This window comes from Prenolepis imparis, unplaced genomic scaffold, assembly GCF_030444845.1.
Source record: "Prenolepis imparis isolate NDT839.2.m4 unplaced genomic scaffold, iyPreImpa1.0 SCAF_10, whole genome shotgun sequence".
Taxonomy (NCBI): Eukaryota; Metazoa; Arthropoda; class Insecta; order Hymenoptera; family Formicidae; genus Prenolepis; species Prenolepis imparis.
The window spans coordinates 6,439,062-6,455,298 of NW_028141168.1; the positions used below are offsets into that span (position 1 = coordinate 6,439,062).

The following is a 16,237-nucleotide window of genomic DNA, read 5'->3' on the forward strand; positions in this document are numbered from 1 at the left end:
GACAGACAGACGGCGCTTCCTCTCGTATATATGTTAAATATTTCGCGCCCTTGTCCATTGTTTTCCGCCGCGCGAATTGATTTTATTGGCTTCTGGACTCGAGAATTGTTCCACATCGCCCGCCACGTGTCGCACAATATTGCGCACGTTGTCGATCCCAAGGGATGATTTTGACTTTGAGGGAAAAAAAATATATATCAGGGTGTCTACTCAAATCTTGTAAAAAATACTCTAATCTTCCAGATATTTTCGTTTATAATTCTATATAAAATAAGAAAATTTGTATAAAAGTTTCTTTATATGTTTTCTATAATATTTTAGAAATCTAATGTTTAGAAGTCTATTTGTACGATTGCAAAGAATCAAGAATGCAGTGCAGTTTTTCTAGAATTGAATATTGATTTATTTATTGTAAAATTAATTTTTTTGGACAATGACAAAATGCGATATATCACTATTATCTAAATATTAAAAATATATGCAAAAATATAAAAAATATAAAACAAAAAGTTTATTATAAACTCTTAAGGAATATTAAATTTAAATTTATTATTTATTACATTATTTCTTCATTTATTAAATTATTATTATATTATTTATTAAATGAATAAGAAAAATTTATTTATTTAAATATTATCTATTGAAAAATTGAACAATTTTCTATGAAACTTAAGAACTTGATATTAAAAATAGATTATCAATAAAAAAATCACATAAAATTTTAATAAAAACTTAAAGATATGTTAGACGTTTCTTAAGTGTTAAATAAGAGTAAGATTATCAAAGGGGCAATTTTTTAAAAAATTTCCTGAATCCCAATTCCATAAGAATTTCCTGATTTTTTACAGGAGAACAAAATTCTCTAAGAATACCAGGTTTTCCAGATTTTTTTCAAGAGTATATACCCTGTATAAACGTAAAAAAAATATTTTTGAGTTAACTTTTCTCGCTACGAGATTTTAATCTCATATATATTTCACTTTGCAAAAATATTTATAATTAAAATACGAAAGATAGCATCTATAATAAAATTTTTTGTAAAGAAAAGATTTTTATTTGGTCGAAGAAACTTTAAAAGAAATATTTGGGATCATTTTTATATCTCGTTAGCTAAGAAGAAAATATTGAGAGAGCCCTGATTTTCCGGATTCTAAGAGAACAGAAACTGCTTTTCGTATCGTTATGCTTATTACGGTGTTGCGAGGAAAAATTCCGTTCGCGTTCCCTAATGATGCACTCTCTCTCTGTATTTAGTGCTAAATATCCGCGGTAATGCACGGTGATCGTAAATATTTTTCACGATATTACCACGACGTTGTTGAAAATAACAGCATGAAATATTCAGCGATTTGAAGCATAATGTTAGGGCGCGTAAATCATTACATTTTATCGACATCGCGCGCCTACCGCGAAACCCCTTTATTATTTCGCGTTCAGCGTATTAGATTGGCATCTCTAATGTTAGCCTAAATCGATTATTTTATCACACACATATCGTACACTTCAGCGCCTTTATAAAAATTACAACGTTGAAACATGCAACAGGTTCACGACGCATCAACCCCCTTCATGCAGTTTGCGGCTAAACGCAAGATTAGCGGATATCAATCAATGATATCTAGTTAGATCATTATAATTAGATCATTATAATTATAAAATTATTAATATTTTTATATTCACTATATTTTTTTTTATCAAATATATTTTAGATCAAAATTTCATATATACACGTATATATTTAATAATTATATAAATATATATATATATATATATTTTTATATATGAAAATATATACATTTATTTTATATATAAAATTTTGATCTAAAATATTTATAAAAATAGATATAATATATTTTACTATATCCTTTTTTAATAAAATATTTTAGACCAAGTTTTTTTTACATACAACGCGGTCTAGAAATTTGATAAAAAAAAATAATTATCATAGTGAATATATCATTCTATAAATGTCATGATAGAAGATAGAGTTTCATATATATAAAACTTTGGTCCAGATATTTGGTAAAAAAAGAATATTATGACAATGAATATATCAAAATGTCATTGTTAGAGTTTGGTCTAAAATATTTGATAAAAAAAAGGATATTATAGTTTTCACTATAGTTTTCATAATCACTATATCCTTTTCTTTATAAAATATTTTAGACCAAGTTTTATAACTCGGTCTAGAAATTTGATAAAAAAAGAAAAGAATTATTATAGTGAATATATCATTCTATAAATGTCATGATAGAAGATAGAGTTTCATATATATAAAACTTTGGTCCAGATATTTGATAAACAAAGAATATGATTATATGATAGTGAATGTATCAAAATGTCATTGATAGAGTTTGGTCTAAAATATTTGATAAAAAAAAGGATATTATAGTTTTCACTATAATTTTCATAATCACTATATCCTTTTTTATAAAATATTTTAGACCAAGTTTCACATATGTAAATACACATGTGTGTGGATCGAAATATATCCCTTGAAGATTATTCCTTATAAACGCGGGTTCGAAGGCATTAGGATAAATCGTGAACGAGAGCGCGACGATAAGCGCGACCGCGACGAGATAAGACTCCGGATTTTCCTCCGGAGGTAATATCCGGTCTGACGCGCTCCTTTTCCCGGGAACTTACGATTCCGCGAATAATCGGTGCGACTCGACAGAGAGAGAGGAGAGAGAGAGAGAGAGAGAGGGAGGGAGATGAGAGACCGCACGGACCGGCACGGAGTCGGCACGGTTGGCACCTAAGCGCATAGCTAGTCGACCTGCATCCATGGATATGCAGAATTCCGACGTTCGATGGACCTCATACCACTGGAATGCACTCAACGAGCTACAGGCTCCGCGTATTCCGCAGGCTCTCCCTTCCCCTCTTCTGCCGAAGAGAAGGCACGCGCTTCTTCTCTTCTTCATCTCCCTCCCATTCCTTCTCTTCGATCTATCGACCTCTCTTTCTCTCCTCTTTTTTTTTGGGGCCTTCTTACCGCTCTCTTACTACCAGTTACCACTCTGGATATGTTAATGGTTTCGGTCGACCACTTGGGTTACCAAGCGCGAATCTCTTTTTGCCGGGAGTTTTTGACAAATCTTGAGCCGATCGAAATCGATCGATCGATCGATTGTATATTATACGATTAAAAATTAAAGATTTCAAGGTTCCTCGAGAAACAAGTAATATATAATAAACATACTTATCAAATTAATATCAAAAATGTAGACTTTAATTCAGGGTGTCTACTAAATTTTATAAAAAAATTCCCTGAGAATTCCCTGATAAAAATAAAAATATAAAACAAAAAGATAAAAATCTAAAGCACAAAATAATTTATTTATTAAATTATTTATTGAATAGAGTACTAATTTATTTAAATATTATCTATTAAAAAATTGAACAATTTTCTATGAAATTTATAATTTATATAAGATCTTGATACTAAAAATAGATTACCAATAAAAAAAAATTTAAAAATTTTTAATAAAAACTTAATATTGCTAAGATATGTTTCTTAAGTTGCTAAATAAGAATAAAATTAACAAAAGAATAATTTTTTTAAAAATTTCCTGAATTCTAATCAAACTCCATGAGAATTCCCTAATTTTTCAAGATCGAAATTCCCTGAGAATACCAGGTTTTCAAAGTTTTTCCCCAGAGTATACACCCTGTTAATTGTATAGAATTCTCTCTAACTTTTGGGATATACATAAATAATTCAAATATAAAATTTTTCGTATATAGCATATTTTTTTTGCTCTCGAGCATATGCGCTCTTCGTCGATACAATATATAGAATAATCTAGAGAAATCACAAAGGAGATACTACTTTTCGAAATGACTAAAACTGCCGCAGTAAAAGCCCTTGGTCACTTATCGTTCGCATTTTCGAAACACTTTTAGCCAATTTCGGAAAATGGTCCCTTTCTTCGATCGGCGCATTTGTTCTCTCTCTCTCTCTCTCTGCCATGAAATTGCATCGAATGATTTTTAAAGCCGTAAAGAATTCAAAGAATTGACAATGCGAAGGGGGCAAAGCACGACGACAATGCAGACTCTCCGTATAATTACGTACCCCCTTCCCTATCGATCCATAAATAGCAAAGCCCCCCTCTAGAGCTTATTGCTCTTCGATTGCGCTCGATCGATCGTTATGGATAAATTGAATCGTGGTCGCAAACGCTGAGAACTATGACGATTGATAGTGATAGCCAACGTCGTTTCCTTAATAAAATGCCACGACTTCGTATCTTATCAGCTGGGAATGCGCGCGCATTTATATTTCGCCGATAATTTGTCCTTTGACAACAAATGATCTCGATCGACGCATAATTATCGAATGATCTGTTCGGAAAATTTAGCCGAATAATAAAGGGTTCTATAATTAAAATATTTTTTATATATTTGAATCATTTTATATTTGAATTTTATATTTTCTATTTATGATAAAATTAATAAATGTATTTAAGAATCTTTCCCCGCGCTTCATTAGCACAAAATTCATCCCTTTTATATTTAAAATCGTTGTCTAATAATTAGCGATGAACTCAAGACAATTATTTCGAATATTAAGCAAAATCAAGGAAATATTAAAAGTCTCGAATGATTTCAAAGTTCTAGAGATCAACACTTGTTTTTTTTTAATGTAAAAAAATATATTTTTTTATATAATGCAGAAATATGTTAAATATTTAATGGATTTTCGATCGCGAGGGATACTTTATGGATAATTACATTTGATGAAATTGTTGCATGAATTTATATCACAGATACTTATATGAATAAAAATAAAAATTCCTTAGAATTTCCTTGTCTAGAAACTATAAAAAAAAGTGTTAAAAAAAAAACACCCGTCATTATTAATGACATTACAAAATAAAGGCGAAATGCGATGCGGTAAGAACTAGGCTTTTCGTATAAGGCGCACAAATAGGCTCCGTGTTCCTCCCACACTCACGATATGCGATGGGATGACCCAAGAAAGGATCCTCCTGAACTACATACATAGATATTTCTCTTGCACGTGGGCGCCGCGACTTTCCGCCGACTCGCGATCCCACATTTGTCCCATACATTTCCGAGAGACAACTTTTACATTATCGTTGACGTCAGCCGTGATGCCATAATTGTCCGATCAGCTGTGACAGTCGCGAGGGAACGGAAGTTGCCAGGCTATCGCGATCTCGCAATTCGCTTTTTTGCTACACGTGCCATATAATTGTCGCACATGACGAAATAATATCTATATTTTACGATTTTTGGTAGAAAACCAAAAAACTTTGTAACTTTTGATTTCTTGCGATATTATTTGTTGATCCGAAAATTGTCGATTAATTTATTGAAAAGTGCTCAATCTTTTCTTAATATTCCTATTTATCGATAACGTTTCAATATCAAGAGGGAAGATTAAAATTATTTCCTACATTTACGTAATAAATTCATATTAATCTAAATTCAAATTAAGATTTGAATTTATCAGTCCTAAAAAAATAGTCGAAAATATGTCCAAATATTTTCTCGTCCTAAGCTTTCCCTCTGATTTTTTCCTCTGCAATCAGTCTACGATAAGTTCTCCCCCGATCTAGATTATTTCCTATAATTCAGATATAAACGCGCGACCTATCACTAGATTTATCATCCCGCCCAAAGTAAGAGTGACCGAGCAAATGATGCAATAACTCTGTAACTTTATTTTCGGATATCTCAAACCTCTGTGTGCCTGGTCAAATATAAAAACTCGGAATCCACGATAAAGAGAGTCGCTTTTAATCCCGGAAATTTTCCAGAATTATATTTCGGGACTCGGATAAAAAAAGAGAAGCATTATCCTGACATAAGTCAATATCTCGTATGTCTCTCTTTCTCCACTTTATATCTGTCTTGCGAAAATTATATCACAAAATTCTTGATTCGACGACAATTAGTATAATAATAATGTGCATATTGCACACATAATTTAAATATAAATTTAAAATAAAAAACTTTATAATTATTTTTCTTGACAAGTGTTTTTTCACTAAGATTTTAGCCAAAATATTTCAGAACAAATATTAATTTACAATTTCAATTTATTATGAAAAATGAATTTAGAATCGCGAGAGTGAGTGAGAGAGAGATACAGGATATGCAAAGATTTGAAAGCGTTTACTCTAAAGAAGAGATGAGGTCTTACCTCGTTGATGTGTTTGTAGGTCTTGATGAGGTCGACGCTAAGTTTCCTGAGGGGCGCCGTCGCTGGATCGCGAAACCTGTGGGGTATCCTGGCCTGCATGGCGTGAATGTCCGAGGGGGTCTCCTGCGGGACCCCGCCGGCAGCCCCGCCACCCGCGGCACCGGCACCACCGCATACCGCGGAAGGCATGGGCTCCTCGGCCACCAGACGCCCGTAAAGGGGCGCACCGCCGGTCCCCGTCCTCCCGCTCACTGAAAGCATCGAGAGACAAACGGATCAATGCACACGGTCTCGGCAAAGAGAACCTACTTTTCGCGCATTTCCTTTCTTACACGCACGATCGCGATCCTTTGAACACGACGCGTTACTTAGCCGGGTGAGAAGTTAGCCCCCCAATATTAAAATGTTATTAATTTTTTTTACATGATGATGTGCAAACGAAAATTCGAATTGTTTTGAAATGTGGAAAGGAAAATTTATCGATTGGGTTAATTAAAAACCATTTTTGCACAAAATAGGGGGGCTAATGTAGTTAGCCCCCCCAATATTAGAATGTTATTAATTATTTTTACATGATGATGTGCAAACGAAAATTCAAGTTGTTTTGAAATGTGGAAAGGAAAATTTATCGATTGGATTAATTAAAAACCATTTTTGCACAAAATAGGGGGGCTAATGTAGTTAGCCCCCCAATATTAGAATGTTATTAATTTTTTTTTACATGATGATGTGCAAACGAAAATTCAAATTATTTTGAAATGTGGAAAGGAACATTTATCGATTAGGTTAATTAAAAACTATTTTTGCACAAAATGGGGGGGGGGCTAATGTGAAGTTGGCCCCCCCCAAAAGTTTTTTTTGAATAACTTTTGTACTACACAGAGAAAATTTTCTCTTAGAATTTACCCTGAAAATCATGGTAATCGTGGGACAATATGGTATGGAAAGAATTTTATGATTAATATTTAGTACAATAAAAATAATATCTATTACAATAAAATATAAAATATGTTTGAAAAAAAATTAATAAATTCTAATATTGGGGGGCAAACTTAACCCGGCTGTATTACTTGGGACGAAAAGGGGGGATCGGATATATCCAAACCGATACATGCTATTTTATCTTTTAATTTCATCTTTTAGTTAAAAATTTAAATGAAAATTTGTATCCATAGATATTTATACTAGAGACTGTTTCCTAAAAATAAACTTTGTATCATATTAATATTATTTTAAATTTTTCTATAGCACGTTTCTTTAAGCAAATAGTTTTTTTTTAAAGCGGGTGTGTGAAAATTGAGAAATATACAAGATTATACACATATTAATCCTGCAATAAAAATTATTTAATGATATGTAAATGTATATCAAGTAATTTGAAGTAAAATTATATTTTTTTCTACTTTTGTAAAAACAAATATTTTTTAATGAGAATATTTGTTCTTATCTTTGAAACTAAATTTTTTTATCTGAGACTCCTTCATGCGAGATATAAAAATACATGCGGATGAAATCAGTCCTAACACAATATTTATTCATATTCTTTAGACCGTCACTTCAAAATAAATATTACATCGATATACTAAACACACACAGAGTGTGTTTATAAAATATCTAATGTAATTTTTCTTTAGAAGAAGTAACGAATAAAAATTAAATAGATTAAGATAATATCACATTTATTTATCACAATTAATTTATTTGATTACTCGATTATTATTCTTATTTAAATTAATTGTAATTCGCCAAGAAAAGTCACAAGAAAAAAAATTCAAGTTTATTTAGGAATTCGATGCAACTTGATTCAGCATATAAACGAACAACCCATGAGCTATGGACTTTTGATAAGTAAACTAACAATAAGTAAGCAGACCAAGTTTCATATCAGTTGTGATAAGAAGTCTAGCGCATTTAATCGCCTTAAGAATAGAGATACGTTTAGAAGAGATATCGGTTTAGAAAATCTATTTTGGTATATCTTTTCCTACCTAACATTGAATCTAGAGATAAATCTATAGAAAGATTAGTAAGACTTGAGATTCTCCAATCGTCAAGAAGCTATATGCAGTAAAATCTTGCTCAAAAATATGTTATGTCTTTATGTCTTTCAAATTTCTATTTATTGCGTAATCATTTGTAACCATCAATTGTGTCATCATAAGAGAAAAACTTTTTCGTTTTTTATTTATATTATAATTTTTTTATGTACCTGCTGGAAACTCTTTAAAATTATTTGATCGTGAAAAATCGTCTCTGATGTTATATGTTACAAAAAAAACTTATAAAGCGTAGAAAAAATATAAATAAAATTCTATTATTCAATATGTCATATTATAATATATGTTATTCGATGTCTTGGTTTTTGAAATCTGCATCATGTAATTGCAAGAGAGAATTTGATTGCTTCGCTGTATATATACCGCGAGAAATAGATCAATGTGCGGCCGCAAGTTTATAATCAATGATCAATATTTGTATGTTTGCTGCTTCATGTTGACGTTTATCTGTTAAGTTTATCATTAGGTAATTAGATCCGCGTATTAATTAGGGAACATCGAGTAACCAAGTTGTTTTGATGGATGCCTTTCGACTTTTCAGATTATTGCATTGGTTCGCAACAAATAAAATTCTGTTACAGACGTTCGTATTATAATTGTGCAAACTGACGCAAAAATAAAAAATTATTCGATTGATATTGTCTAAAAATGCGTGAGCGCATTTGCCACATATTACTTTTTACTCACATATATATAAATCAATCACGAATATAAACATCGTTAATAAGAAAAAAAAAAAAATAATAATAATAATAATTGACAATGCAACATGTTTCGCTAAAAAAATATCTTGCAGGCATTTTGTACTTTTAATTACAGTAATTTGCAATGATATTTTCCGCTAATTTGAAACAACATTCTAAGAGATTCAGATAAAACAACCATCTTTTGTCGGAGTGCGACTTTTCTTCTGACGAGGAGAGAGAGGACGATCGTTTATCTAAACGTTTTTATCGTCGTTAAAGCCGCTATACGTCGGACGTAATTAGCATTAGAAAAATTTCGCGGAGAAGTATCTCGCTAGAGGGAGAGAAAGAGAGAGATAGAGAGCGCGGTCGTGAATAAATATATACGATTAAACGCGACACGCGCCGCTCTCTTCCGCAAACAGAATCGGTTTTGTTGAAATTACTCCCGGATAATCCGGTAATAATACCGGAGAGTTACCCCAGGATTAAATGCGCGCGCGCTTATCTTTTTGCGCGAGGGAAGGGTTATCTGTTCTCACACTGGAACTTTCTCAAACCGATTGATAAATATTTTTCCCCGATATATAAAAAAAAAATCAAATTCGCGGGCAAATTGTCAAAACCACGTGTTCCACGAGAGAAAAAAAAATCTGGAAGAGAATCGAAAGTTCAAAAGCGCCGAGAGCTTCCGTAATCGAGACTCGCGCGGGACCTAAATCTCGCGGAAGTCGAACAAAGAGCGAGAGCGCGTATGCGGAAGTGTCGATAATTAACAACCCCGTCAGAGGGATAGAGAATCAGGACGGCGGCAGGCGGTCGTTAATTTTGATGTACGACTCTCCGTCCGTCCATCCCGCTTCGGTTCTCACTCGAAACATTACTGCCATTTTAACGACCCTGTTAGGTGGCGCAAACCGGCTTAACGCCGACCGCTTGATGCCGCGTTAAACAAGTCCCTTCTTGGACCACCCTCGTTTCGCGACCTCCCTCCTGCCGGCGTGATTGTAACGCGTCGAATTTATTTATAATTATGAATAAATTACAATTATAAATAATTTATAATTATTATACACAGAGAGAATTTTCTCTTAGAATTTACCCTGAAAATCATGGTAATCGTGAGACAATATGGTATGGAAGGAATTTTTAAAATATGTTTGATTAATTTTACCATACTTTTAGTAAATTTTACTATACTTTTAGTAAAATTAATCAAACATATTTTATATTTTATTGTGATAGATGATAGATATTATTTTTTATTGTAATAAATATTAATCAGAGAAATTCTCATAAAATTCTTTTCATACCATATTGTCCCACGATTACCATGTATTAGTATACCAGTATATTTACTAATATAATAATATACTTATACTAATATACTAATGTATGATATACTAATATATTACTACACTAATATATGTATTATACTACACTTATACTGATATACTAATATATAATATACTAACTAATATAATAATTTATAATTATTATATTATATATTTATAATTATAAATAAATTAATTTAAATTCGAATTTATTTATAATTATTTTCGCACGACTTATTCGTCTCTTCTCAAATGCGAATACATATTTTTAAAAATCAAAGTGAAATTATATCTCTACTGCCCAAAAAAAAATTTTTTTTAAATTAAAAAAATTAAAATTTATCGCTGTAATACTTATTTTCTCGAACTTTCTCCTAAGAAATATTTATTATAATTTTTTCTCTCTTGTGATAAAAAAATTTAAGTTAATTCACGATATCGAATAACAAATAATTTCTTTTTTACTTTCGAAAGTACGATAATAAACAGCGGAGCGAATGTTTCGTTTATCCCGAATACCTTTTTAAAGTTCCTCGAGTAAAGAGAAAGATAAGGAGCACGAAATATAATCTCCTTCGAAAGCAATTTAATTATTTTTGCATATAAATTGAATAAGGCCGACAAAAAAAATAAAGTTCATTAATTCTCCATGCCAATCAACCAATCCAATCAGAACATAAATTCATCTTCAGGTAATGTCAGCCAGCTGACAGTGTAAAGAGTGCGAGAACAATTTTAAATATTAAAAAATTGAATTATTCGACAATACCACACACACACACACACACATATGCACACATATATACATATATGTATATATTCATAATTATTACATATATATGTAATATATATTCAATAATTCACTAATGCATATATCTTGCAAATAATTCATTTTACAATATTGTTCTAGAACGCAGTATAATTTATTAAATAAAGTTTCACTGCGCTTTATTCGTTGTCTGTTTCGATAATAAAATGAGGAGAGAAAAGAATACGCACAACTGACTCGAGCAAATGAATGTGTGATAGATTGAGACAACAAATGAATGGGCGAGTGTATAAACGAATGAATGAATGAATAAGCAATAGTGGATATAAGCGAATGCTTATTACGCTTTATACGATACTTTGCAAAGCATTATCGAATATTTGTATACAAGTTTATCTTCATTTAAAAATGCGATATGGTTCGTATAATGCGAGTTTGTTAATATTACGTAAATCTAAAATGAGACTCTTCGTAAAACAAATATCTACGTCTCTTATAAAATTAAACAGAAAATAAATATTTTATTTTAATGTAAAATGTTTTTATGTTTATACTTTTTATGTTTATACTTATTTCACTTATTTCATATTGTATATATCATTTTTCAAAAATATACTTTATTTATATATTTATTATTTACAATTATTTACAATGACGAATGAAATAATTACAAATTGATCAAATAAATACATCTCTCCAAAAAAAATCAAATAATTCTCAATAAAGAAATACTTAATTTAAAATTATATAAATTTTTTTATTTTTTATTAAGAGCGCTATTATTGTATTTAAATCATACAAGTAACATGACAAATCTGTATTTAAGCAAACTGTAATTTTTTAATGACTTGATCACCTAAGATGAATAATTATTAGATAAGGTCGCTAATAGATAAAAGAATTTAATCAAGATATAATCGAGATGTTTAAATGCAAAGCTTTTCCGTTTAATTACACGTCTTTTCCAATTTGTCCAAAATAAGAAAAAGAAATTTAAAAATAATTTCGTTGTACCTAATATTTATGCCTGGTTCTTTTTATTCCTAAATTTGTATTTATACACAGACAGAGTTTTCTCTTAGAATTTACCCTAAAAATCATGATAATCGTGAGACAATATGGCATGGAAAGAATTTTATGAGAATTCCTCTGATTAATATTTATCACAATAAAAATAATAATATCTATTACAATAAAATATAAAATATGTTTGATTAATTTTACTATGCAGTTTATAATTTTATATTTTATTGTGATGGGTATTATTATTTTTATTGTGATAAATAATCAGAGAAATCTCATAAAATTCTTTCCATACCATATATTATTTGTCCCACGCGATTACCATGATTTTCAGGGTAAATTCTAAGAGAAAATTCTCTTAGTGTATATCAGAGCCTTTTCGCTTTATTTTTTACGCTTTTTTAAAATGCGGTGTACCTTTTCAAGAATATCGGAAAAACTGAGAGATCAAGATCGCGGATAGAAAAATAATACTCAAATTGTCCATCATAAGGGATAATAATTCATCCAGCCAAATCGCTCGTAATCGTTCGTCACGCGACTTTAATAAAGTATGCATACATTATCGAAAGACGCAGAGTAGAATAAAAGAGAGAGAGAGAAAAAGATAGAGAGACACAGAAAGAGAGACGGGCGGAAACAGGCGTACAACGAGGGTAACGAGAAAATCACGACTAGGTCGGGTCAAATTTGCGGGCTGTCTATCCTCTTTGACCTCCGTTCCTGCTCTCCGAAAGCTTGTCCCTCCCTTCCCTTTCCTTCCCGCCTGCGTTTCTACCCTCTTTCCGTACATATATGTATATATACACACACTCACCCCAAACTACCCGGCTTTTTTTCTTTCCTTTTTTTTTTCACGAGCCATTGCGTATCGGAAAGCGGAGCTAACTCCCGTCCCGGTTGCTCGCCATTTGAAATGTAGGCCAGGGCGCGGTTGAATGAAAAAAATATTCATTAACACGCGGCGTGCGCGAGTCAGCGGTTCTCCATACGCGATCCTCCCTCCCACCCTGGTGCTTTCGCATATGTAATCGCAAACGCGATTCGCGTGCACACGCACCGACAATGATGGTAATAATCGTGATGACGGTGATGGCGAGGGCAATCCGACGAAACGCCTCATTTGCATTTGCCTGCGTCTTGCGCGACGTCGAGAATTGATTGACACATCTCTCTCTGTCTCTTTCTCTCAAGGGAAACCGATGTAAAATAATAGAAAATTCCGATTATACGCGGCATGGTTTCGACTTCGAAATAAGACTCGATTTCTTGGTACCATTGAATTGTAATGTCAAAGAAGAGAAGTTTCGTATAATTTTTCTTCTTTCGTATACTATACACATTGGAATAAATAAATTGATCACGAGATGTAACATAGAATCATCGCGCATACTATTGTTTCTATCACTTACAAAATATTATTTTTTTAAATTATGATAATTTTAAATATTATTTTTTATACTTATACACAGGGAGAATTTTCTCTTAGAATTTACCCTGAAAATCATGGTAATCGTGGGACAATATGGATTAATATTTATCACAATAAAAATAATAATATCTATTACAATAAAATATAAAATATGTTTGATTAATTTTGCTATGCAGTTTAGTAAAATTAATTAAACATGTTTTATATTTTACTGTGATAGATATTATTATTTTTATTGTGATAAATATTAATCAGAGAAATTCTCATCTCTAAAATTCTTTCCATACCATATTGTCCCACGATTAGCATGATTTTCAGATAAATTCTAAAAGAAAATTCTCTCAGTGTAATTATACACAAATGCAATACATATATTTTTTATAATTATTATATATTTCTCTTTTATATACAATTATCATATATATTTTTTATAATTATCATATATGTATATATTCTTCTTATAATTATCATAATTGTAAAAAATAATGTTTATAATTATTATAATTGTAAAAAATATTTTATAAAGCTATGCATTTGTATATAATTTCTGCCTGCAAATTAACGATTTCACAAATCAGCGAGCTCTTTTCGCTCGAGAATGCGCAAGAGAGGTCTACAGTATCATCGACAAAGATTTCCCGTTCCAAAAATATATCCCGGCATGAATCGTGAAAAATTCAGGCGAACACATATCGATACAGAAACGGGAAGAGGTCGGGGGAGGAGAAGAGGGGAAAGGGATTATCATGTCGATCGATATAGGCGCGCCATTGCTGGCGGAGAAACTGGAACGTTTCACGCGAGTACATGAAATTCGCACACGCGCGGATCTTTTTTTACCTTTTCTTCCTCCCTTTTATTTCTTATTTGCTTTTGTTCCTTTATCGTACACGCGCGAAGGGCCGGTGCGAGAGGGCAGATTCGAACCTCGAGATAAAGCACGGATGTATGTGTATCGGGGATTCGTCTCGAATATACCAACGAATTATGGGAGCACGTGGCCGTATAAATCTGTGTGCCATCTGTCATGCTGTGTTTACTGTTTTCCCTCATTCTCACCCTCGAGACGCGCAATTTTGGAAACCCCCGAAACTCGGATAAGTAGACTCGATTCGACGGTGATGAAAATAAATAGCATAGTAACGTACTAACTAATATATATAATAATAATAATTAAAATTTTATAATAGATATTAATTATTTTATCTGTCACGAGATATATAAATATATTTTCAGGCACCTAGATTTTTTATTTACAAAATTTCTTTACGTTTCATTTTATATTAATAAGATGTTAGATAGAATTATAACAACTATTCATGAACCAGTTGTTTGTATATCTGTAATAATAAAATAATTGAAATTTTATAACAGATTTTAATTATTTTATCTGTCGCGAGATGTATATAAATATCTTTTTATTTTATACTGATATATAAGATGTTAGATATAGAACACATTGCAAGTTGTACTTTATAAGACGCTACGCTCTTTATTATCTATCGCGCGTATTGCGTTACGCTGTTCGCGGGTTTCGCGAGCGGGCGTAAAACAAAGGGTATAAAAAGGGTATAAAAAAAATTCGCGGCATGAAAGACCGAAAGGAGAAATAACGCGAGTTGAGAACCTCGATCGCGAGAGGTCACGAAAGGCTGACATAGGCCGTGCGATAGCCAGCACGCATTCCGCTTCCATTCATGCTTCTTGATCCACCTCTTCGTCCTCCCCCCACCTCCCCCGTCCACCTCGCCCACAATCCTACGACATCCCCCGTTTACGCTCTTTCCTACCCTACACGAGGGTGTACTCGCATCAGGTACAGGGTAGCGGGCGACGAACCGTGTGTCTCTTTCCTCGCGCGAGGAACTGTCAACTTCATCTTCGAGAAAACGATTCTTCCCTTTTCACCCCCTTTGAAGATCCTTATATCGAGATATGAAGAGGGACAAGTGACTGAAACCTGCCTGATCTCTCTCTCTCTTTCTTCGCTTTAAATTTGTTTTTACTTCTTTCGTCGAAGTTACATTTGAATGCAGGCATTACTTATGTATGCATATAGGGATCATTTGTAACTAACTATAAAAGAAACGGATCGATATTAGAGGCGTATTTACTATTCTTATTCGTTAGCTTGTAGTCATTTTCTTTTCGTAAATTAAAAACAAAAGTACACAGAGAAATTTTTCTCTTAGAATTTACCCTGAAAATCATGGTAATTGTGGGATAATATCGTATGGAAAGAATTTTTATGAGAATTTCTCTAATTAATATTTATCACAATAAAAATAATATCTGCATAGTAAAATTAATCAAACATATTTTATATTTTATTGTAATAGATATTATTATTTTTATTTTTATTGTGATATTATTATTTTTATTGTGAAATTCTTTCCATACCATATATTGTCCCACGATTACCATGATTTTCAGGGTAAATTCGAAGAGAAAATTTTCTCAATGTACAATTGACAAAAAATTAATTTTAGCGACGATTATCTTATATCCCATATGATAATATTATATATAATATAAAGTATATATACTATTATATATAATATTATAAAATATATATGTTTAGTATAATATTATAATATAATATAATATATTAATATTATATTATATTTTATATATATTATATTATATTATTTTCATTATATTATTATAATATTATATAATAATATATTATAAGATTATAATAAAATATATATAATTATAATGTTATAAAATAATATTATATATAATATAAAGTGTA

The 16,237-nt window shown here is 31.4% G+C and overlaps 1 protein-coding gene across 3 annotated transcripts in view; it reads right to left on the reverse strand.

Annotated features, from left to right (window-relative positions):
• Positions 1-16,237, reverse strand: part of Mnb (minibrain) — a 96,465-nt gene that overhangs the window by 29,898 nt on the left and 50,330 nt on the right. For all 3 annotated transcript variants that reach the window (XM_083048770.1, XM_083048771.1, XM_083048772.1), the window contains exon 3: positions 6,182-6,432. In XM_083048770.1, the coding sequence (XP_082904896.1) occupies positions 6,182-6,432 (251 nt within the window). The remainder of the gene's footprint in view (positions 1-6,181; positions 6,433-16,237) is intronic.